We start from the raw sequence: 25,601 nt of genomic DNA, 5'->3' as shown, positions 1-25,601 counted from the left end.
TTGCATATATTATACATAAGCAAGATCGAGTGGCATTGCAGGAGGTAACTGATCAGCTTAGGATCGGTAAAGCGTCGGCACATCAGATTTTACACGCAAAATTAGGTATGAGCAAGTGTAGTGCTAGGTAGGTGCTGACACAGCTGACAGAAGACAAAAAGGCATCCAAGGTCCTTAGCATTTGGTGCATTTAACCATGATTGAAATTCATTTCTGAACTATATTGTCACTATGGATGAAATGTCGGTCTGTTATGCTGAACCTGTAACAAAAGCTCAGTGAAAGCAGTGGAAATGAGCTGGTTCCCCACCTCCCAAGACCTTTAAACTATCTCCCTCTGCTGGTAAGAGTATGCTGGTTGGCATTCATTCAGAAGTAATTTTGAACAACTTTAATGAAAAACTCGTCTCAAGCTAACCCAGACAATGTCCTTCTTTAGCATGACATTGACCTCTCTCATACTGCTTTGTCTTTAGTAAAACCTATAAATTCCTTCAAGTAACAATTATTGTCCTATCCTCCGTCCAGCCTAAACCTTGCCCTTTGTGACTTTTACTTGTTTCCAGAACTGGAGAAAGGCTCACTACAAACATATATGAAGCTAGGGCGGCTTTGATGTCACCTGTAAATCAGTACTTTTAGGTCTACTGCATGGTTTGCAGAATGAATATGAAAGCTCCTACAAAAATGACAAAAGTTGTTTGACGTAGATGGGGAATGCTTTGTAAAAGAGTAAAATAAAATCTTGAAAAATATTGAATGTTTTTTGAGAAGGAGCAAGAAGTCAAGATCTTTTCCGAAAACCCCTCGTATGTCTTTGATAAAGTAACGTTTTAGTTTTTTACTAGTTTTACTTCTACTCTTATGTTTCTTTATGAACAGACGCCCTTTGAAGTTTACAACAATGATTTTTCTTTTCCGTTTTGGTGGCGATTCAATTATAGAATTTTATCGAATGGGCTCATATGAACGAACACGTTATATTACGAAGCAGGAAAAAATGCACTTGTATGTAATAAAAATGAACGCAAGAAATTACTTACAGTCGGCCTTACAGATTTCCCACGATTTTCCCGGATATGTTGTGTAACACCATTGAAAACCCGAGGATGTTGGATCACGGCAATGATTTCCTGCTTCGACCAAATCCTTGTCCGGAAAAGCAAATTGATCAAAGTTGTTCTGAGAAAAATGCATTTCCCATCTTATACAAACCGTTCCAGACACAGTTGAATTCTGAACCCCAGAATACGTGTAATGTGTCTCGAAACATCTATCAGATTCAGTGTCTGCAAACGTAAACATCATGTTACTGAACAACATTATCTAAAACCATTTTCTTTCAGTAAGACATTGATACAGTTGTCTAAGCAACATAATTTGTAATGTAGACGGAAATCATATTTGTCAGTAAGTTAGAACCAAAGGCTGCTTAAAATAATTGCGTTAAGGAATACTTTAAAAAGTGATTGTTTCTTTTCATTTACATTAACGCTTTAGTAACATAACCTTTGTATCTATGTCATTCTAAGTGTTCCTTATCAAATGCTTCACGTAGCGGGAGTGAAGTAAAGCCGTTACATAGATTTAATAATACACTAGCTAAGCTTTGACCTTGACGTCGTTTAAAGTAAAGGAGACGTTGGTCGAATTGACTTGTTTATAATAGGTAAAGAAAGTAGATTTTTTTATGTTTCGGCTGAAAAAGCTAATATGTGATAAAACGAATATAACAATTGTGACTTCCACATTGAATTTATTAAACACGTTGAATAAAACTGATAAAATGCTCGACAAAACATTGCATTTTATTATTTTATTCAACTCGTTTAATAAATTCTATATGAAAAGACACTCATGTAATGTCCACTTTTTATCAATGTACAATAATAAGTAATTTGTCACGTTCTTGTAGGAACACAATTGTGGAATATCTTCTTAGCTAAAATAATATAAGCTTCGTTTCCATTGTAATCAACATATCATAATAGCTAGTTATTTACCACGTTGGTACAGGGAAATACTTGAGAAATATACCTTTAAATGCACAAGTTGCATAAATATTCCTTCCATTGTTATCCAACTCGCATAACAAATAACTCGAAGTTTCGTCATTAAAATTTACAGGGTAAATAACACGGCAGTAGTTAGATGCCTCTGTTAACGTTCCATTGAAGAACGACACACCTTGCTCCCATTTTGAGCATTTTTGGCCGATCGACGTGACGTCAAGATGCCCGGAATATGTTACAGGTGATCTTTCTTCTTGCAGTTCTATATTGCCAAAGTTATGAAATCAATCAGAATTTCCGCTAAAATCAATTGCTAAACAAAATATAACAATTAAAATAAATTATTAGATTTGGTCCAAATCACGTAAGAAAACTAAAGTACCACCGCTGATTTGGTCACAATTTGTTCTATGTTAACAAACTTGCATTAACTTAACTGCATGTTTATCACATATCGCGTTATGATCACATAACACCGGTTACTTATTTGTACAATGTACAATGCAAAACAATTATAATTTGATAGTAAATGCTTTACTTGACGACTTCTCATATGTTTTCGCTACTTCACATACAGTCATAAAGCCGCTACTAAACCTCTTCCTGTTCCTTGATTTTACCAGATAAAATAAGATATGGATCTAGTGATTAAAAAATACCAGAGTAGCCTTTAAAACCTATTTTTGGTTGCGGGTTTATCCCGCTACCAAAGTTATAAGTGTATTTCTGACAGTCATATAGCATCTTTATTTTATTCCGAATCACATCCAAAGGATGTTCATGTGCTACACAAAATAGTCCCATTTATGAACAATGCGGATGAATTATCAATGAACAAGCCGTTCTTATTCAACCTGTATCCACTCACACTGATCATTTAGATTATATAAGATCTATCAATGATAAAGTATTCCAGCCCATGGTTACATCACAAGTAGGTCAGGCAGAGTTTATCTTAGATATGAGGCACATTAAATTTGTATTTGTTTCTCATTCATGTATATTCACAGACGCATTTAAACAGAAAATAAATCTACCCAAACCCGCAACCATCAGACATTTCAAGGCTTTGATTAATACATGCAAAATTACATAAACTCTATGTTATAATTGTTCACTTTTTTCGTATACCTTTACGGTTACGACAAATACAGGTACTATTGAATCATTATACATTGTAAAAATATTTTCGTTTACAATTTTGACCTTATGAACTCACAAAACACTGTCTTTGATTAACACCAACCTAAATATTGGTCATATGATAACTTTTTAGCTGAATAAGCGTTACATCTAAATATTTTTAGATTTTTCTTTGTTAAGCGGACATGTTGAATCAGTAGACTATATACGATTTACCTATCATGGTAAAATTTTAAAGTACTTTTGATGTAATTGTTTAATATAAAATAGGAAATGAAACGAATTAGCAAGATGTAATCTACTCTCAACCTCGAACTGTTAATCCATCCTCCGAGGGTAACAGGGATTTTTGCAGATTGAACATATCTTAATTTATTTAGGTTTTGTACTGTCGGACGTATGATATAAATTCAATTCGAACTAGCATGATAATGATGTATAAATTACATCAATATATAGCAAAAAGAAAAAATATTAACAAAATCCCCATGGAGGCATGCCTGTCTGCTGTGAAATCTATAGATGACAGTTTACGTTACATGAAATTTGTTTGGGTTTTCATACTTAACGACCATTCCGGGGCATAGTCATAGTACATGTTAATCAACATATGTTTTGCTACTTCTAACATAGTAGACAAAGAAACATTCTCTATTTGGTAAAAAAATCCATTAACGTTAGAATCAACTCTTAATTACCATTTGCATAGCAAAAATCTGTCTTTACATACGGGTCGGTTGTATAGCAATATAGGCGAGGACCACGTGGTGCCCGACAGTAATTGGCGGCGTCGGCTACAGTATTGTCAGGGAAGAAAGAATCTCTAGAAAATATATGCTGATGTGGGTATTGTTGGTCCCATCGCTGACATGTCAAACCCTTGACAGTAGTGTTTTGTGTTCCTTTGTAATCGATTACGTGCACGCGATCTTTAATATCTTAAAATAAAGCAGAATATCTTTCACTGATTGGAACCTCCTCTAACAGTAGTAAAAATATCGAGAAGTACATGAAAATAAACTGTATTCAACATAATATTGGAAGATATATTCAGATATGGCATGTACTTGCTGAGATACTAACTTATGCTCTAAGATGAAGATATAAAAATGAGGATTATAACCAATGAAGTGCCATTTAATTGTGTTGTGTTTAGATACTTGTTCTCAGTTGCGAACTGCATTTTCTTAGGAAAAAATGTATAGGCACTAAAGCAGTAAAGTTTGAAGAAGTATGACATCGATATCAATCTATCAGTATTATCACCGGAAAGGCATGTACAGTCTATGGAGTTTCTTATAGTCGAGCTCTTTGTAGTTAATGAGTCAATAGTGAACACATCTTTTTATGAAAATGGACTAGGACAAAGTGGGGGAGGGGGTGTCATTTCCTCAAAATAATAGCAAAAGCCATAAAATTGCGGCCATTTTGTTTGTTTACTATATGAATAACATGTGTATTAGCAATTTGACAGATATGAAATTGCTCTAAATCATAATAACGGTGTCTATATTCGCCTTGAGGTACAGCAAAAGCTTTCCGAGTTTTTGTTACGTTGAAGTATCACAGTAAAAAAAAGTTCGCTATTGCTATATTTTAATCGAATGGTTTTGAAAGTGTACTCAATTAAGAACTGTGCCTTTTCTTAATACCGTTGCAGGGGCCTCCATGGCCGAGTGGTTAAGGTCGCTGACTTCAAATCACTAGCCCTTCATCGATGAGGTTTGAGCCTCACTCGGGGCGTTAAATTCTTCATGTGAGGAAGCCATCCAGCTGGCTTACAGAAGGTCGGTGGTTCTACCCAGTTGCCCGCTCGTGATGAAATAATGCACGGAGTGGCACCTGGGGTCTTCCTCCACCGTTAAAGCTGGAAAGTCGCCATATGACCTATCATGTGTCGGTGCGACGTTAAATCCAACAAAAAAAAATAATAATACCGTTGCATGATTTTGGAAATTTTAGACGGCATTTATATGCTGATTTCTTTTTATTAAACACTGCATATCCGTGCTTTTGCCAAACATTGACTATTCAACCAGTGACTTTTATGTAATATTCTTTTGTGTACATCTCTATTAGAGGTTTAAATACCTATTGATCGATTTCCAATATCATGTTCACATACGAAATAAAATGCTTTTGATAACTTTGAACATTCCGTTGCCTCCCAGGTCATGTCTTCACTTCCTAAATGGAAACCCATCCTGGTACAGTCACCATTTAATGGCTCTCCCTTTTTCCTAAAGTATAAGAGATTTATGCTAGATAAAGTTTTCTCATTCAACCATATAAAATACAAATTGTCCTGTGGTTCTTGACTAGCAGTATACAAATTACCTTTTAATTTCGAGAGTGATTTTAGAAAATAATATATCCTACACATTTATTTGTCATATCATTGTTTGAAATATGTAATTTCAATCTTAACACGTTTATTATGTAGGATTATCATATTCATGTTTGATAGCATCCACCAAAAACGTTTAGGAAAAGAATAATTCAGCTGAGTCTTATCACCAACTTACCATGCTGAAAACGTCACTGGAGTTTTATTTTCCCACATTTCATACACTTTTCCTTTATTGTCCCTATATCTTCGGAGACCTAAACAAGACAAACATACTAGCCTTTAACTCGTACATCTACATGGGGAAAAGTTCAATAGCCAATTCATTGAAGGTTCTATAATTTTTATTGCAAATAAAAGAGTAACGTTCATAAAATATGTCAAAGAATAGATAATTTCGTCCGTTTTGAATAAATCTAAGAACGCAAAGAAACTCACACAATATCAACTGGAAAATTAATCTGTGATGAGCCTTGGGTCGAGCTGTATTGAAAACAAATCTTCATAATTTATTTCAAAATCTGATGACTGGCTTCAGAGGAGACGATATTTGAAGTTTTCACTTTACGTTTGTAGGAAAAGCAAGCCCTATCCATGACATAAATCAGTATATATCTGCCACTACTGTAAAAGGCCATTAGATAGTTATTTACTATGTGGACACAATTTTTGAAGTTTACTTTAAACTTAAATTTATTTAAATACCGCTGGTGGCTGTAAAAAAAGTATTCCCGTAGTTGTTATATTTTCTGGTCCTTTGATATCATGGTGACATACAACTGTACTATAGAAGAATTCCGCTTAAACCGGTGCTAGGGAGGGGGTGGGGGAGGCGTAAGGAATGTTGGTCATTTCATTAGCTCTTTACAGACTCAATGGAATTTATCTTATATTATGTTGCCTGGTTGCTTTTTGTGCTACCAAGAGATCTTTATTCTGACATATTTGATCTATAAAATTTCAAATATTTATTTCAGATGATCCATTTTTCGTATGTTTATTACCCAAGTGTTTGAGTTGTTTTGATAAGGACATCAATTTGTCGGTTTAACTTTTTTTTGTAAGACAATAATTTAACACTATTGTTCACTGGCACCAGATCAGAAAGAAAATGCCCCCGTACGTGTTATACCCTACCCCTAGGTATTCTATAAGAACCATGGTCATGAACGGGAAAATATACTAACCCATTTCAATCGCGTATTTCATAACTAAAACACGCAGTTCAGTAAATGTGTACTATCGATATTAAACAAGCGATAATTTATCTTCCATCGTGCACCAGTCACATTGTCTCAATATACCATATTGCAGAGATGCTCCATATATTTTATGCTTTAGTCAACGATACAGAAAAAACTTGCGTGAACTCCCCTAATGAACATCCGGTCTAGAGGTTACGGCAGTGTGCACATGTTAAAGCGAATTGTAAACAAACAAAAACAGAATGCAATATATTCACAGTTTTACGATAAGACTCGAAATGATGAATGAAATTCATCTTGTATATGATTTTGAATTTGAAATCGTACATTGGTATACATCTATTCTGTTTATTTAATTCATTTTGCACATTTATGTTGCATATAAACATTATAGCGTACACGTGTAGTAAAATGACGACTGACATACATTTTCACATCAGCCAATCAGAGTGTGTCTGTAATCTAGACCGGAACTTCACCAGGGAAGTTCAAGCAAGTTTTTTGTGTACCTTTGAAAAAACTGTAAACTACACGTTGTTTTTCTAAAATAAGAAGTACTGAAGAAATGTGACCGGTACACAACGGAAGATAAATTACCGCTTGTTTAATATCAATAGTACACATTTACTAAACTGCGTGTTTTAGGTATGAAATACGCGATTGAAATGGGTTAGTATATTTTCCCGTTCATGACCAAGGTTCTTATAGAATACCTAGGGGTAGGGTATAACACGTACGGAGGCATTTTCTTTCTGATCTGGTGCCAGTGCTATTGTTAATTCTAACACGATCCGATTCATTTTCCTATTAAACAAAGAAGGAAGAAAGCAATGAATTATCATACAACAAATCACTGTTCTGACGTCACATTTATTACGTCACGGCGTCAAGCGGCATAGCGGCGCGCTGGAAAAGAAACCGATTGAAAACGGGCAAATATTTAATGCATGTCATCAAGGATGTACTTTAAAATCCTTTATAACGTGTTAGAATCGGAATAATATATCTCATTTAGTGATTTGCTCTTGAATAAATCACTGCTTGTCGTTCAGATGCGTATTATTATATCACTCGGGCTACGCCCTCGTGATATAATTCCTTCGCATCTGAACTCCAAGCAGTGATTTATTCAACGACAAATCACTGGATGAGATATATTATTTCTTAAACACTACCTTTTAATGTTGATATAATTTTTGTGTTGTATTGTGTGTCCATATCATTCTGTGAACAGGGCTTTTGAACGTTTTGTAAAGATGAAAATAGCGCTATAGAAATTTTGTAAATAATAATAATATTGTTTACGTATTTAGAGGAATTACCTAAATTTCATCTGATTTTGAACTGGAAGACCACTTGATAATTCGTAGGAAACTATTTTAAACTCTCATAATCAATTTCAGACGAGAGGATCTTTGAAACGTAACAAACATGGAAAGTAATGCATGATCAGGGAAAAGGGACCTAACAACATAATAGCCATGATTTGACGAATACTTTGAACACATTTAGCAGCGATTTGTCCAGGGAACATTTTAAGGAAATGAATTTAAATCTGAAATTATTTGAAAATCAGATTAGTAAATAATCTGAATAATTCAACAATATTAGAAGAAGGTCACAATTGATCATTTGTGTGAATATTAAAAATGGGCCAGTATTTTCCGTTGGCATAGTTTCATCCCAAAGACATTTAAAATGAACGAGGTGTTTATGACGAGATATCGTTTTAAGATTTTTCTTTTCATATTTTCGGCGGTCCCTTGATCCGTTGAAAAACAAAACACTGTGGAAAAGGGCATATCCATGCCAAGTCTTTGTACCGACATCGCTCAATACATACGATTTTATTACTGTAAATATCCAATAGGATGCCCCCACATACTGTGCCATCCTCTAAATAGCAAATTACAAAAGGGCCATAGCTCTAGAAAAAATAGCACAGAGAAAGTAAAGTTTTTATTGATGGAAATCTTCACATGAAGGTCCTTCAACTGCGAAACTTTTAATATATCTATTCAATAGTGTTTTCAGAGATGAATATACAAGATTTTTCTCTATAGTCTTCATAGCAAAACTGTCAAAGCGCCATAACTGCGCTACGCCATATGCTCCCCCCCCCCCCTCCCCAAAAAAAACCCATACAAATATGTTGGGGGAATAAAGAAAGTGATAGTTTATATATTAAAGAGTTGTTACTATCGAACGCTTTTATAAGTTAATTTTACAATTGGTTTTGAGGTTGAGGCTTCAGTACGTGCACTTGGATTTGGTGAGTCCAAACACAAAATAATTAGCAGCTGTTTAATAATAGTTCAGTCGCATACAAGTCTATGCATAGTTTTGAAGCGCAAATTTAAATCAGGTTTTAGATGTGTCCTTTAAAGGTGTAGATGTAAATGTGGTTAATATTTCGCGCTCGTGCTCGTAGAACATCCAATAGTACGAAAACATTTTAATTTTTCGTTAAACATGTTGAATACCACTGAATTTTCCGATGTTTATGTCAGAAATTTTAAACACAAGTTGTTGTCTTGAAATTTATGTTACATTTGTAGTTGGATTCTAACATTAAGATTATGATGCCAAAACAAGAGTGGAAATTGAAAGCATTCGGTTTAGTAGCTTCTAAGTAAATTGAGACGCGGAAGCCGGCGCCAAACGTTGCGAGAAGGTGACAAAACTAGCTCTAAATAATCAAAACTAAATATGCAGAATAATGCTTGAAATGAATAAACTTACATTTTATAAAGAACTATTGTGCTTCTTTTGTGCAATAATGTCTTCACCAGGACCAATTATTGTATTAAAGACAGCAAACCCGGCACGGACAAATAATACATAAGATTAAGCCAAGTTAATTTTTACTATTTTCAAATGGTAAAATGGTATTTCAGAAAAGTGAAATATAAGAAACGAGATATTTTTACTCTTGTGATAATTGCTTTCATACTATACCATCTTTGTTAAAATAGTTTTTATTACAGCTCGTTTTATGCTATATCATCTAATATCAACCAGATAATTTGGTTTTGTATAGAGATATATGTAATTAAATTGTCTTTGTCTTACAGAGGATAAAAGCTCCATCATTTTATTATATCATACAAATCTTGCCTTTTCATGGGGACCGTGTTTTAGGCAGAGAAATGCCGAAAACTGTCCATGTTGTGCATATTCTAGGCAGTTTTCGGCTTTTCTCCTTTACGTATAAGCAGACGACGGAATATGAGCCTGCCAAGAAAGCTTTGTGAGCTCATCAACTAAACCTTTCTTAAGACTATCTTTGTTAGTACTCACCTATGTATGCGTAATAAAATATAGTCCTGTTGTGTACAAAAGAAGTTTCAAACATTTGCGGGTATTGTTCTATCATTTTCAAAGTCCTTAATAGATATTTCACAAGTTTTAACTCTTCAAAAGATCGAATAACTACTAGTCTTTGATGCCTGATCCAGCACTCATCTCCAGCAATATCCCACGTGTTGAAATGCGAGTAGATCATATAACATTTATTGAAATGTCTTGAACATGCTGCAAATAAAAAATATATATATCAGTCAATATTTGTTTAGACAGTCTAGTACCATAGCAATTCGTATACCTTCTGTAAATATTCAACTCAAATATTACTGTTTCTTTTTTAATTTCCTTTCACCGTTTGTTAAACGTTATTAAATGACTGAATGGAGCTGACATAAAGTAATACATGTTTACTTAAGTGACAGACTGTGATGAATCTTGTAACAGTTCATTGCATGCGAAAGGGTTAAAGGCAGGAAATACAACAAGGGCATTGTAATAATGTTCCTGCTCACACTTTAATTGATATAAAAGTAGAGTGTTTTCATCTGTTTATGTTACTCTCATTAAAAAGTAATTTAAGAAATCTAATAATTGTAACTATGGAAGCAAACGAGTCATACCTTTATGCAAAAAACGTGGTACGTTGATCGAATCTTTAAATGCTGAAATAGAACAAAAGTACAGTTATAAATCAAAGCTTTTCCAAAATGAAGCAATCATGGTTGAATATAAAAGTAACAGTGCCTTCAAAACAATAATTAAAAAGAAATAATCATTTATTCTACTTCTTCCATAAATTAGAGGAAATGAAGTTTCATATAACAACACTCTCTCTAAAGTCATACTTTAATATATAAACAAGACGGCCATTATGACCTTAAGGCGCTCCTCCGAGTTTCTTAGCTCCAACAGGTCTTACATTTCTATAATAAGACAGAATAGCTTCGCCGGTTTTTAGAAACAATAATACTTGCTCAAAAACTGTCTATCTATAATACTCATACCTTATTTGCAAATAATATTTCCTTTTTATGATACTTTAAATTTAAGCAACCTACCCATGAGAGAATGTCATAGATGTATTACAGTACCGGTAATATGGCTTAATGCAGTACCGCACAATTTTACCTTAAACTAAGTCTGTAACTTGAATACTGAACGTAGTTTGAAAACATGTTGTGTTTTTTAATTCGTAGAACTAGACACCGGACATCTTAGGTTGTTTATATGCGCACAGGTAATGAATAAAACACCGAGGCTTTGCAAACCGAAATACGTTCAAGGTATAAAAAATTACCGCGATGAAGTTCTTTAACATTTACCTCTCATTCACTCATGAAATACACGTAAATGTCCTACTGAAAATTACATGATGGAGCAAAAACAGTGAAATAAACATATACAGTATAATCACATTGATACGAGTACTGAGCACAGTTGCTGAAATGAACCTCTTTGAATTTTGTGTTTGATCTTAATATGTAAAATACATATCTTGTTTGTACTTACACATGATTCGCCCATGTTCATATTGAAGGAGTATGCTATCTAAATAGATAAATATCATATATTTATATATCTTAAATCTATTATACATTTACGAAAGCGATATATATGTAGTAGAGTTGAGTGTAAATATTTACTATTAAGCTAGCTTTTAAAGCGACTTTGTAGAGTGCAGGTGTAAGAGGGGTTCCATGTTCGATTCACGGCCAGGGCTTAAACTATTTTCAGTCTGTTACATTTTGCGTCCAAGGTAAATCACTTACAAGTGAATATGAATGGACAACTTGAAACGTCCAACAGAAGTTCAAACTCCTGGAATTCGAGGACGAATTCTAAAATTTAGGTAGTGTATGTAGCAGGGTAGAGTATAAAGGTGCACATGTGCTTCCTTGCTATTGGGCTAGCTTTTACAGTGACGTGGATAAGTGTCTACCTTAGCAGTAGGAGGTTCCGGGTTCGATTCCCGGTCAGGGTTTAAGTATTTTCAGTCTGTTCCTGTAACACATATTAGATGTGTATGACTTGATGTCTTTTATCCAAATATCTTATAATATAATCTGGATTCGGATATTAAAAACAAACACACAGCAGTCCGCGAGCAAATTGAAAAAGCCACCTTAGATTGTTTTATTTAAACAAAAATATTATCAAAATTATGAATTTTCTATGGGTTTACATTACAATTATATGCTAAATAGTAATTCATTTTCAAGCAGGCCTACTTCCTAACATTTTTTTTGCATACTTTTTTCAGTATAACGGGAAGTTTTAAAAGTGTTTGTATGAGCATGCGGAGTAACCTGAAAGTGTTCATACTTAGGCTGCTATCCTGAGTGAAACGTGCTTCCAGTTCCATGCTGCCTATGATATCTGTGAATGAGAAATATTACTGAATATTACCTACGTGAGTACAAATAATAATAATAAGAGATACAGGCCGCAAATTGCAATAAATAGATGACAAACGTACTTTTCGTTTTAAGCGATATATCATGTCTCAGCTTGGCAAAGTTACATATATTCAGGCTCATAAAGTTTAAAGTAATATAAAACGATTATTTTTGACTCCAGCTAATCATTATGTTGTGTATAACTGCACTTTGAATTGGACATGCATTGTTGTTTAGGGCCAGTTCTTGGTAATTTGTGTATCTGTATAAATAATGGCTTCCACTACTAAGGTTTTTGACAATAGTATAGATATTGATGGTCTTGAAGTTTGCGGTCATCTTTATGCTGATTACATGTATATATAGTTCTATTATGTGAAAATGAGGCGACCCAGCAACGAGTATAAGATGTACTTAAAGATTGGTAAATTGTAATTTTCATGTTATAAGTTGCAGATGTCATAGTTCAATTTATTTTGTTCACTCTAGCTATTGAACATGTGTGTATATTTGTTATTAATTTTATCTAATATACCTATCACCCCATAAAAACTTCGTCATCATTCATTTATATCTAATTTGAACTAATATTAATGCTAATTCTAATGCCTGCATTAAGGGCCCCATTCCTTACTTTTCCAGCAATAACACGGCATACATGCGCACTCAGAACATAATATAAACATAATGTATGCAATTTCATATTGTCGGTACTTTTGAATTATTTAAGAGTGTTTTGAGCCTTTGCAGGTTAATTGATGATTCTGCGTTTGTTTAATTATTCATTTCTTGAGCATTTTCTGTATTTTTATTGAATGTGCACTCAGAACATTATATAAACATGGATTACGCCCTTCCATGTACGACAACTTTGGTAGAATTACTATATAGTCAGAGGTCAGTCTGAAGCATGTGACTAAGTCCGTGCCGTGGCGCTGACATATGAATCCTAATTAGAAACAATTATCGAGAACTACACCAACCTGGAACACTAGATGCCCGAACTGTTATTGTTTCCGGATACACATCTTTCACTGCTCTGTAAAGAAGTCGAAATGATTCGACGGACAGTGCATTTGCTTTAGAAAATGTAACACCCACAGAGCCAGATGCGGTGTAAATGATACCAGGAGGCCTGTTTAAAGTGCAGTACTTCCTAGAATCCATGAATCGGTCGGCTAAAATAAACTCTGAGCCTGAAATAAATCGGTATAATATGATGAATAATAATTTAAAAATAAATTAGGTTAAAATGTTTGCATTATAGTATTTGATTCACTAATTCCGCGAACACGTTTTTTTAAGATATTTTTCCTAATCTTGCAATACCAAATTTATAAGTTATTTAGCTACTGACAGTGAAAATTTAACGTTTCATTTCATGTTTAAAAATGTTACGCTCATGACATTATTTCAATATTTCAAACAATATTTCACAACAAAATAGTTTGGTGTCTGTAGCTATCAAACATTATGTAACAGCTTTTTTATCTGGTGTGATATAAGTTTACAATTTCATTGTTTTTAAATAAAACAGAATTTTAACAAGACAGAATAAAAGACACGATAAAATCACATGATAATCTAATTTACCTCCATCGCATTTGACATCAAAATATAACATTTCTAAGCGTAAGGTTCCGGTTTTATGAGAAATATTCCATGTTTCAGTTAAGCCATTGAAAGGTATATTATTGTATGCCATCGAAGTCAGATACATAACTAGCATATCGCAGTTTTCAACGTGCTTGTCTGATAATGGACTAAAATCGTTAACTGTAAAGCATGTGGGCACATCTGTAAACGAAAAACATTACATTGTATTCAACTCTTTAGAATTATTTTTACAAAATCTTTCATCCATATTTTCCTCCTTTTGCATACAGATCAATGATAGCACAAGTTCTGCATATTTCAAAACAATTATAAATCATTGTTGAATGATGTTTTGCAGAAAAAAAAATGTACAGATTCTAGCACTATTTTGTGCAGGATGCCATCCCATAAATCAATATTTCCATCCAGCTGTATATCAGGACCTTATATTAATCAGTGTGTCATGTCTGTACAGCTTTATCATTATACCGGAGATGTCGACATTTTCTGTCGCTTTAAAAATAAAAAAGCAAGCAAAATAGCGCTCCTGTCAACAAGAACCTTGTTTCTGGACAATAGCACGGAATCCCCTTCCACGATGACTTGCTGCTGTATAATACTGACAGCTTGTGAACGTCAGAGTCAGCTGGTACACCCTTGAATCTATGACAAATATCCTGCCGTTATAGCTGCTGTCAATTGTAAAACGTTTCCAGTCATGTGTGCTGAACACTTGACGTTCTTCATCAAATATTATAGTATCATCACATTGCATTTGGTCTGCACCGGGCTTAAAAACAGAAATATTTTAATAATTTAGCTAACTTGACACACATTGCGTGTAAATGGCTATTCAGTACAGTGCAGTCTAACCTTTGTTAATGACGAGTACTTCCCTATATAATTTCTATCACAACTGACGCATTTCGTAGTAAATCAATCCGTCCAATGAAAGTTCAGTATATGGTTGTTCCTACTTTTTGCAAGATGTATGCATGATTTAGTAAAAAATGCTAGGCAATTGTTATTTATGTTTGGCAATAATACGTTACAGTAAAACCTATAAGAAAAAAAAGGAAAAGAAAAATTGATATTTTCAAATATTCTGAGTAGAGTCGAGATTTTTTTAATCAGTCTTAATCCAAGTTCATGTATTTTATCTAAAAAAAATCAGCAAAAACATGGATACACATACTTATATAACGTTTTCTTTCTGTTGTGTATGATTAAAGCCACTTACACAGTAAAATAGAAAAAAAGTTGTCCTGAAAGAAAAGTCATGACAAAACATACGCATTTTTATCATATGTTTGGTATTATTCTACGAGGCATTTTTTAGCAAATAGTTTTTTACAAATATGTTAAGTTTGGAATTTATATAATAATTTGTATCGGTTATGTAATATTATATCTATAGACGTAAAAATTCAAGTTGATTTGTCAGTAATCTAATTGGTTACCTTTTTGTTTGCTTCAGATTTTGTTCTCATGTTGGTAACTCATTTATCCTTTCTTAAGGTTACGAAGAAGGCATTGAGGAACAAAAATCAAACATTGCCAAATCAAAGAATGAAAGATTTGTTTGACATGAAAATGGAACAGCATGTAAAACATAAATATTACTTTACAAAACAAGTGTCAGTATACTGATATAAACATTGACTTCCAGAAAAGGACTGCCTATAGGGGCCCCACTTCCGGACAGTCAAACGCCTTTAAAAACTCACCATTTTCAAAGAACTGTTACACATGTTCGTTTTGATGCATTTGCAATAGTGTGCGAGTGGTGAAATTTCACATAACAAGGTGGAACGCAGTTTTCAGCAATTGTTTACCTTTATTTCTTTACAAATGGCATTCATTTTCAAAGGGAAACAACTTTTTCTCGACGATTACTTAAAATAATCGGAAAAAGTTGTCTCCCTTTGAAAATGAATGCCATTTGTACCTAAAGTATTCCAAAAAAGTTGTCGCCCTTTGAAAATGAATACCATTTGTAAAGAAATAAAGATAAACAATTGTTGAAAACTGTGTTCCACCTTGTTATGCGAAATTTCATGACTCGCACGCTATTGCAAATGCATCAAAACGAACATGTGTAACTATTCTTTAAAAATGGTGAGTTTTTAAAGGCGTTTAACTGTCAGGAAGTGGAGCCCCTTTAGGCAGTCCTTTTCCGGAATTCAATGTTTTTATCAGTATACTGACACTAGTTTCGTAAAGTAATATACATGTTTTATATGCTGTTCAATTTTCATGTCAAACAACTCTTTCTTTCTATGATTTGGTGTTGTTTGAGATTTGTTTCTCAAGGCCTGATTCTCATCCTTAACAATAAAACGGGAATGATTATATACCCTAATGCTCGTTGTAATTTACAAAGTAAATTCAGAAATAGAGATATGTCAAAAAAAAGTATAAAATTGTCTTTTGAGAAAATTCCAGGAAATTTCTTTAAAGACACATTGTGAATGCACCTTAATATATACAATTAAAGACACTTTGCTAGCATACAAAATACTAAACAATGGTGAATACACACCTCATACGTATTTAAGGACACGTTTGTAATGACAAATCGTATGAATTCGTATTCCTCGTACTTAATGACCCATTTATAGCTTTCTCCGTGTCCATAGTGTAAAGGATAGCCAATGCTTGATATTATACGTTCGTTCTTTATCACTGATATATAAGAAACGATTTTATGTCTTGAAACTGTATGGTCGCCATGTACAAACCTTTCGTTTGAGGGGTTGTAAAAAATGTTAGGTGTTTGTATGTAGTCTGAAAAAGAAAATTTGGTTTAGTTCCAAGAGTCTAAAACAAACATTAATACAGATTTATCTAACCTGAACAAGTATTCATAAATGTAATAATCCGCCATGCAAATATAATATTCATAACACAAATATTTTTTCCATTTATTCCTAAATTGTCATGATAATAGAAGCGAAACATATGTTTGAATATGTTTGTCCCAAATCATAAAACGTGGTACATGTATGGAATCAATGTATAACTGGTTACAATAACAATATTAAATGTTTGATTCAAGTCGGTATCAACAAATAAGGCCATACCTGATTCACATGTTTTAGCAGCAGTATGTCCAGCAACACTATCCTTAGACTGCAGATGCCATAGCTGGTTGTCAGTCTTCTTAAACAGAAGACAATCTCCATTTGAACTGACATGTACAGAGGTACACTCTTTATTGTGTAAGCATGCACGCTCACAGTCTTCTAAAGATGTATTTTGCAATGTATTGGTGGACTGAATCTCTGCCATTACAAGCCCGGAATATCGATTTAAGGTTTCTAAGTCTGACTTTGTACATTGCAAATTCTTTACGCCTGTAATTGGAAATATGATTTTGAATTCTTCGAGATATGTCAGGCTATTTATGTTATGCGAAATCATAATCTGGGCACCGTCTTTGGGTATTTGCACTCTACCTATTATATATTATACTGGTCATGGGAAGTGATTTGTAAGTTGTAAGTTCCTCTTCAAACAGACGTCTGACGGGAGACTTTAAGGTTCTTACAATACTGACTGTGTAAGACAGGTTTTTCAAAACCCGAGGGGAATGGAAAACCGAGCACTAGCGAGATCTTTTATCCACGTAGGCCCGAATGTTTGGAAAACTCCTGCCTTACTCATGCAGTCATGTTAGATCATCTTTTCACTAGGTGATCTCTTACCCGGATGACTTTGTCTTTCTCCACGTGATAGGTAAGAAACAACTTTCAAAGGGAATCAGAATGGGGCAATTAAATTAACAGCATGCGACAGAATTAAGCGTCTTGTTGGTTTCACCATTCTGTGGGTCAAACATAATGATTATTACAAATTTTACCACGGATCTAACCTTTTATGATGAATTTAGGGAGAAATAAGATAATGATGGAATATTTAGATTCCATATCTGACCTACGTTTCTCTTGTAGAATAAGATAACTTGCATGGACCAGTTCATCAAGGCAACAGATTATTGAATTAATCTGGTAAACGAAATTACTTTTTAAAGTAAATTTAATAACAGCAGCATGAAATTCTTGAGTATGTATTCAGGTTATAAAAATGATTAGATTAAAGCTCACCTGTTTTCCTACAACCGTGCAATTCGAAGCGAAGACATCTCATGTTTTGATACAAAGGTTCAAGGGTATGTATTTTTGCAACTCGCGCATATACTGGTCTGTAAAACCGGAAATGTTGAGGTTCGTCCACGTGATACAGTAAATCAACCTTTCATATTGACAAACATCCAAATTAAATGTTAAAGTTTTTCATATATATATATATATATTCATTTTTATTATGACATTCACAATTTTCCATTTGAATTAAAATCAATTTTATATTCACAATGTTCAAATTATATTGAATACACTGTGAAATTAAAGTACAACAACATATTATGTACTGTACCATCCATTAGCATACATATTTGCGATGCATTATTTTCCCTTGAAATAAAATATTCTTGAAATGAACATGTGCAATTTTGAAATGAAGTGCATAGTATTTACAAAAGTAAAATTTTTCTTTCAACATTCTTCTTAATTTCAACTGCACACTTAGCTCAATAGGAAGAGCGTATATCTACGGGTCGCGGAATCGCGAGTTTGATCCCCGGGCGGGGCGTATGTTTATCTTGACGATTTGATAAACGACATTGTGTCTGAAATCATTCGTCCTCCGACTCTGATTCATGTTGCGAATTTGGCAGTTAGTTGCAGAGAACAGGTTTGTACTGGTACAGAATTCAGCATCGCTAGGTTAGGTTGCGGAATCAAGAAGTGTCGAACATTTCAATATTCTAATATAAAGACCATTATCATGTCAAAATTATTAGACGTTATACGGGTTATCAGTTACCTGGAATCCCGAATACACAGTAAGATTATCCTCCGTCAAACCAAAGGAAATTTCGAACGCTCTAGCTCCCATTTTAAAGAACTGTTTCTGAATACTGCCATTGACAACTGTTACCGATGTACCTTCCCAATTCCAAACTGTAAGACCATCTAATCTAACTGTCGGGTGCAAACGTATCTACAATGTCACAAACAATTTAGGACCCGTATACATAAACACAATGTCGCAAACAATTTCGGACCCGTATACATAAACACAATGTCGCAAACAATTCCGGACTCGTATACATAAACACAATGTAGCAAAAAATAATGTCGCAAACAATTTTGGACCAGTATACATAAACAAGCAAGTCTGATATTCATACTTTAAAGCCAAGAAAGAAGAAGTGGTAACTTTATTTATTTAGAGATTTAAAGACAAAATCTGTGTTGAATACGAGCCACGGAGAAGGATGCATATATGCATTTTTGTCAAAACATAGTTTCAACCTCCCGATCATACCATCAATATCTTGTTACACATGTACTATTATGTCAAATAAAACTTAATATAAATTTCTCTTTTATGAACAGATCAGATCTACAAAAAAATAAGCTTATATTTTTATTAACTAAACTTGTCTAATGTCTCATCGCTACTAACATTTCTCATTTCTCATTCTACATTTTTGAAACACCTAAAATGAAATGTTAAACTAATATACCATTATAAAGGGAGAGGTGTCATCTATTTCGGCACACCAACCCGCTAGAAAAGGCCGTGCAAATGTTGCAAGAAGATCCGCCAAGGTACTTGATGACGTAATGTCATAATCTTCTATATTTAGATCTGTCATACCCATGTCGCTATTACACGGAAAGTTGTTACCGGCAAAGTGTCCTAGCACAGAAAAAACGAAAGACAGATTTGAATACACATGTGTTTTAAAAGTGGACGTTGTAGAATTATATATTAACCGTATTTGGTTGTCATGACATTTATGACCGATACACAAACGCTATATACATATGTAATGCTAAACTTAGCTTGGCTTGTCTTTGTCACAGTTTAGATCCGCAGGAATAGAACGTCTGAGTTATTAAATATCTTAGCAGCTGAAAGATGCAATTTGGTAAATTAGAAACCACACTACAAGAAGACCTGATTATTTTCATTTCTAACATTTTCATCGAAATATTTTTACAAAATCTGTGCTGGACTTCATTCATCCGACTACCACTGAACCGGACCTCATGTGGCAATATGACGTCATAACTGACGTTATTTTATTTTCTTACCAGTCCGCACATCAATTATTATTTATCGTAGAATATACAGAGCTAAAGATTCTACTCTGTTTTACTGGCAATCAAATCAAGCCATGTTAGAATGTGGTATCCACAATACATAAGTCATAAAAGTCCCAAATACATTTCAATTAGGTATATTTCAACAAAACCATACCTGTTGTGTAAGTCGAGATATGTCTAAACCTAAAAACGTTTGTCTTTTCTTTCAGAAGAAGTGTTTAAAGTAGCCATTGAAAGCTATCTTTTTTGAGGCAATTCATTTTCAAGAGAGATATGACAAACAAAACAAGGGTTGATCCAGAAATAATGTTACTGCAGCCTTAAAGACGTGTAAAATAAACAGAAAGCAAATATAATTCATAGCAAATCTCCCTGATATATTTACAATATTTCCCAAAAGTATCACCAAAATAAATAGTGCCACAATTTATTCTAGCCTGTATCGGCGAAACGATTTGTTTGAAAACAACGAAAATGACCGAAGCTTAGAGTACCATGGAGAACCAGCTAACATGTCACAAGTAGACTAAAGAGATTCTTACAGTTAACAGCTATTGAAAGTTAAAACTGAACCTAAATCAGGCTAGACGCTTGTTGTAGAAAATTATCTATATCAAAACCTAGATTCCTTTTGCAAATGTGTATTACTGTTATTGTATCTGTTGCATTGGGCCACAACTTTTTCCGCTGTAAAATCTGTTTACACGGTTATATCGAACAGTTGCATAGTAAAGAGTTAACATACTTACCAAATATGTGATCAGTAATTAAGACTTTGATTTGGGCGTTTCCTGTTGGCAGTTTTTTGTCCGTCGTCATGCTATTATCTTCTATAAGTACTACGAATCTGCCTTCCATAACTCTGCAATAAATTTCAAATCGAGCATCATAAAAGTATAATTGTTTCAAGAACAGAACGCTTCAATAACGGTTTGTAATAGATTAAAGGTATTTGAACCATAATAACAATCCGACTTTTCCCCTTGATACGTATTCTCCGTATCCGAGTTCGGCAATTTCCGGCATTTTCCGGTACTTTTGAAAAAGTAACTTTCTTTAAAGCCCGAAGTAAGCCGAAATATTATACGACAATGCATAATCGTATGGAAATTACTGGTTAACTTTTCTGATTGCATTGTAAATTGCGATGGATAGGTTTATACTGCTCGTTTGAAATGATAATAAACAGAACTGTTAAAGTGCAATACAGGTTTAAAAACGTTCAATACGAAATGCGTTCCACCAATTTGACGTTAGGCATAAAAGTGATATGATCTATTAGATATAACAACTGAAAATAAAGTCAAGATAAAATAATTAATTTGTACCTTATATTGGTATAGATAATGTGCTCCGACGGTAAACTTGTTAATACAGTTAAATATTGTTATAGTATATAAGAAGCGGAAGCAGTACTCCAATGGTTGCTATGCTGTCTGTGAAACCAAGGGTCTTGAGTTCGAACAACCCCCTCACTTCAACTAAAATTTCTAACTTTCGAATAAGAGCCCCGTATATTGGAGCTTTTTTACCGGCGAGAATCCGGCATGCTGATCTTGCACTAGTTTCCACCTACACTACTGGTATTCTTTTGGAGCGTAACCCGGTCGTGACTATAAATATGCTTTGATACACGCAAAATGTTCCACACGTTATTAACAGGCTTAGACATTGTGCAAGATATTCTAAACCAATTTGGTCGTAGATTCATATGAATTATGATTACACTTTCACAATATTTTCTATCTATTATCATTGAGCTGGGAATAGCTAGCATTCAATTAGAAAATGATATAAATGTAGTAGGTAAATAAGTACTTATTAAATCGCATGTAATAGCCAGCTGGTGTTGTTGAAAAATCATAGTAGACTTTGTAGGAGCAGGTTAATGCACTAAAGTGTAGGAAGTCCCATTTTCCATTGCTGATGAAACATCGTGGGAAACCTTCACCTTCTCTCCACCAGTGAAACACTAAAAAGGACGGCATAAATGATAACTATAGTGATAGCTGAAAAAAAATACTAGCTTGCTGGAAAAATAATTTTCTGTTAAGCATTGTTTTTTTGGTGTGTGTTTTTCTTTTGCAGAATGAGTGTTGGCAATAAAGAAAATATATTATTTAAATAGAAATTAATAGGACAAAATATTGTGTACATCAATTGGCGTCACGAGCTACTTTGATATATCAAGCACGTGGCGAGAAAAATGCTTAAAACAGCTGATACCTTTATCTAGTAACTTTTATGTCAAAAGCTACCCCCATCATAAATATCTGCAAAATCGCCATATTTAGCCGATGTGATGTTAAAACCAAACAAAACAAATAGTGACACTTCATGCTTTCCGCTAAATAGCCAAAACATGTGTAACAAAGACAACAAAATTACAATAAATGTACATAACCTAAAAACTAACCTTCGCATAATTCTCGAGAATTAAAATCTGTCATGCAGAATAAACGCGATGCCAAAAAAGGTCCAACAGGATACCGACAGTTTCTTCCTGCATCACGGACAGATTCATCCGGGAAAGTATAATCATCACCCCAAGCATGATTTACGACATCAGTCCATTTCAGACAGTATTTATCATCTTGCCCATGCATGCTGGTTACACCAGTAAACGTTTTCATGTCAATTTCATCTGCATGATAGACATTTAAAACCTTTATCAGATGTAATATTCAAGTATTAACCGACTCGGAAATATTGGTATACTGTCAGATGTGCAAGACATATAGACTGGTCACACGCATCAATTTTGCAAAATATCTACAAGAATATAAATAACTAAATCTGCAAGATGATCATTTTAAAAACATGACTGTCCGATTTGAAAGGAGCCAAAACTCAAGTAAGTGAAATGTGAATAATTCATATCAAAAGCACAAAAGCGGAATTCACTGACTGGGCACATACCTAGTCATAGAAGTGAAGCTTAAAAATAAGACACTCTGGACAACAGCAAGTAGTTGTTGAGAAAAAAGTGCACAATATATACGAATCTCTTCTAAAGAGTGAAGCTTCCCATGAATGTTTGCTGAATATCAGCCAAGGGATGCTGAGAAATACTCTGGACAATGATGGATGAGCACTATAGTCTACTAGTGTTGACTAATCAAAGGGAAATAAAGCAATGAAAAATCATTCGACCGGATGGCGATGTTTTTATATCGCTTTCTAAGAGTGAACATTCTTTATTTTTTTGCTGAATTCCAGCAAATTGTTGCTGAGGAATACTCCGGACAAGAAATACTGCTACATATACAAATGTTGAACAATCAAAGGGCAAAACGTAAATGAAAAAGCATCCACCCGGTAAAACAGGCGGTATGCGAATCTCATGTTAGGATTGGAGCGTCCTATGAGGTATTCTAGCTTGTAGTTGCTGAGTAATACTCCGGAAAAGAAATGGTACTATAGTATGCTAATGTTAATTATCGAAGCGAAATAATTTAAAGAAAATCATCCAAACATGTAGTACATATGCGCATCTCCTCTTGGGAGTGAAGCTTTTAAATAAAGTTTTGCTGAATTCTAGGCAGTGGTTGCCCAGGAATAAGAACCGTACTATAATATGCTAATGTTGACTAACCAAAGCACAGTAATGTATGAAATATCATCCGACCGGTACATGAAGATAATTTGCATATCTCCTCTTCAGAGTGAAGCTTCCTATGAAATCAAACTACTCCGGCCAAACAAAATGTACCATTTTATTGTTGTGGTGTATAATAAAAGGGCAATAATTCAATGAAATATCATTCAACCGGAACATGAAGCTTCCAATCAAATTTCAATGAATTCCAGCCAGTAGTTGCTGAACAATACTCCCGACAAGTAATGGTAGTGTAGTGTAGTGTAGTATTGTGTAATATTGCATTATCAAAGGGAAATAACGCAGTGAAAAATCAACCGACCGTAACATGAATATATCATTTGCGAATTTCCTCTTGAGAGTAAGGCTTTCCATGATGTTTGACTAAATTCCAGCCAATGGTTGCTGGAAATACTCTGAACAAGAATTGCGAGATGCACGGCTTGACGGACGGAAGAAACGGCGATTATATGTGTCCCCTTCGGTGAGTAAAAACAGAGTATGACTAAAACAAAGAAGGCTATCTGGACGACTTGTCAAATCTATAAGAAGATAGTCTGGAAGTATTAACACAACAAGGTCAAACAATAGCAGAGTCGGTTAGATTGAGCCTGTTCACGAGAGAGGCGAAGGTTTAAGCGAAATTCCATTGCATAACAGCAGTAAGTGAAAACTATAACCACGAAGTACCATAAATAAGATCATCGCTGAGTCTACAGACAGAGCCACTTTCAATGGTCGCCATTTAAAATGTAAGTCAACAGCTCTTTTATGTACTGTTTCTTTTGAACACTATCATTTTATTTTATATTTACCTTTCCAAAAAATAATACGGCGATTGTTGCTTAAAATGTACTAACATGGAACAAATACAGCTGAAAGTGTACTTACGTGGAACAAATACTGCCGTGACTGGAAATGTTTTGCCTAAGTCTAATACTGTCCACTCTATACTTGTTTGAGCTTTCGTGCTGTGTGCAAGAAACCCTGATAAACCTATAAACAAAAATATTTTTAGAAAATAACGTATTGAGCTTGAGACATAACCTGTATTTGCAGAGCAAAAGACTGTCCCTAAGCTGATTCATTCGTTCTTGTTTTCAAGGAACAGGTTGAATATTTCCATTTCTATTTCTTTTGTTATGAGCCGCTCAAAGTGGAAATACTTTTAATGTAAAACAGTCCCCATTTCACACTCTTTACTGATATGTGTTATTAATTTTACCAAGATGTATTATCTTTCATTACAGCTCACGTAAATCCCCAATGCAAAATTCAAATCGCTTTAAATTCAACATACATATATATCATATTCCTCAGTAATTTAATATCTCATGCGGAGAAGAGCTATTTTAGTTTTCTGCGCATGGAATTTGATCATAAATTTTATATCGCATATGCAAAGCTCTAATCATTGCTTTCTACGCATTTCATGTTTTGTTTTCGTATCTACTACCTCCATTTCATTGAGACTACGACGTTACAGATTACTATTGTTTGTGAAAAGTTCGTATAATAACAGAAATATGTCTTAAAACAAATTCGATCAGGACGTTTTACCAGATAAAATACTCCACATAAAGTCTTTATTACAATTTGCGCTAATATTCTTCATTTTATTGATGATTTCAATAATCTTATGTAACCAAAGACGTTTTTTTTTTTTTTCTTTTTAATAAATGTTTAAATCCTTTTTTTATGTTTTCGGTATAGTAAAATAAGTATTGCAATCCTAAGAGGGTGATAAAAAATCACCCCTCGAAGCTAGAATTTGAATATAATTATAACTATTTCTCGTTTTTCATATCATCCTATCAAG

General features: G+C 34.0%; 1 protein-coding gene across 1 annotated transcript in view; it reads right to left on the bottom strand.

The window, feature by feature from the left end:
* The window catches only part of LOC123546331 (uncharacterized), a 72,802-nt gene that overhangs the window by 32,125 nt on the left and 15,076 nt on the right, over nucleotides 1–25,601 (bottom strand). Inside the window, exons 5-18 of the mRNA XM_053550676.1 lie at nucleotides 24,674–24,778; nucleotides 22,601–22,828; nucleotides 19,599–19,774; nucleotides 18,893–19,069; nucleotides 18,112–18,259; nucleotides 17,089–17,361; nucleotides 16,548–16,690; nucleotides 14,567–14,795; nucleotides 13,393–13,605; nucleotides 12,336–12,389; nucleotides 11,783–11,851; nucleotides 5,681–5,759; nucleotides 5,247–5,395; nucleotides 1,044–1,289 (exon numbers count right to left, since the gene is read on the bottom strand). Of these exons, the coding sequence (XP_053406651.1) occupies nucleotides 1,044–1,289; nucleotides 5,247–5,395; nucleotides 5,681–5,759; nucleotides 11,783–11,851; nucleotides 12,336–12,389; nucleotides 13,393–13,605; nucleotides 14,567–14,795; nucleotides 16,548–16,690; nucleotides 17,089–17,361; nucleotides 18,112–18,259; nucleotides 18,893–19,069; nucleotides 19,599–19,774; nucleotides 22,601–22,828; nucleotides 24,674–24,778 (2,289 nt within the window). The remainder of the gene's footprint in view (nucleotides 1–1,043; nucleotides 1,290–5,246; nucleotides 5,396–5,680; nucleotides 5,760–11,782; nucleotides 11,852–12,335; nucleotides 12,390–13,392; nucleotides 13,606–14,566; nucleotides 14,796–16,547; nucleotides 16,691–17,088; nucleotides 17,362–18,111; nucleotides 18,260–18,892; nucleotides 19,070–19,598; nucleotides 19,775–22,600; nucleotides 22,829–24,673; nucleotides 24,779–25,601) is intronic.

The sequence above is a fragment of the Mercenaria mercenaria genome, chromosome 9 (genome assembly GCF_021730395.1).
Source record: "Mercenaria mercenaria strain notata chromosome 9, MADL_Memer_1, whole genome shotgun sequence".
NCBI classification, from domain to species: Eukaryota; Metazoa; Mollusca; class Bivalvia; order Venerida; family Veneridae; genus Mercenaria; species Mercenaria mercenaria.
The sequence above is the reverse complement of the archived record's forward strand: the minus strand, read 5'-3'. Positions and strand labels throughout refer to the sequence as shown.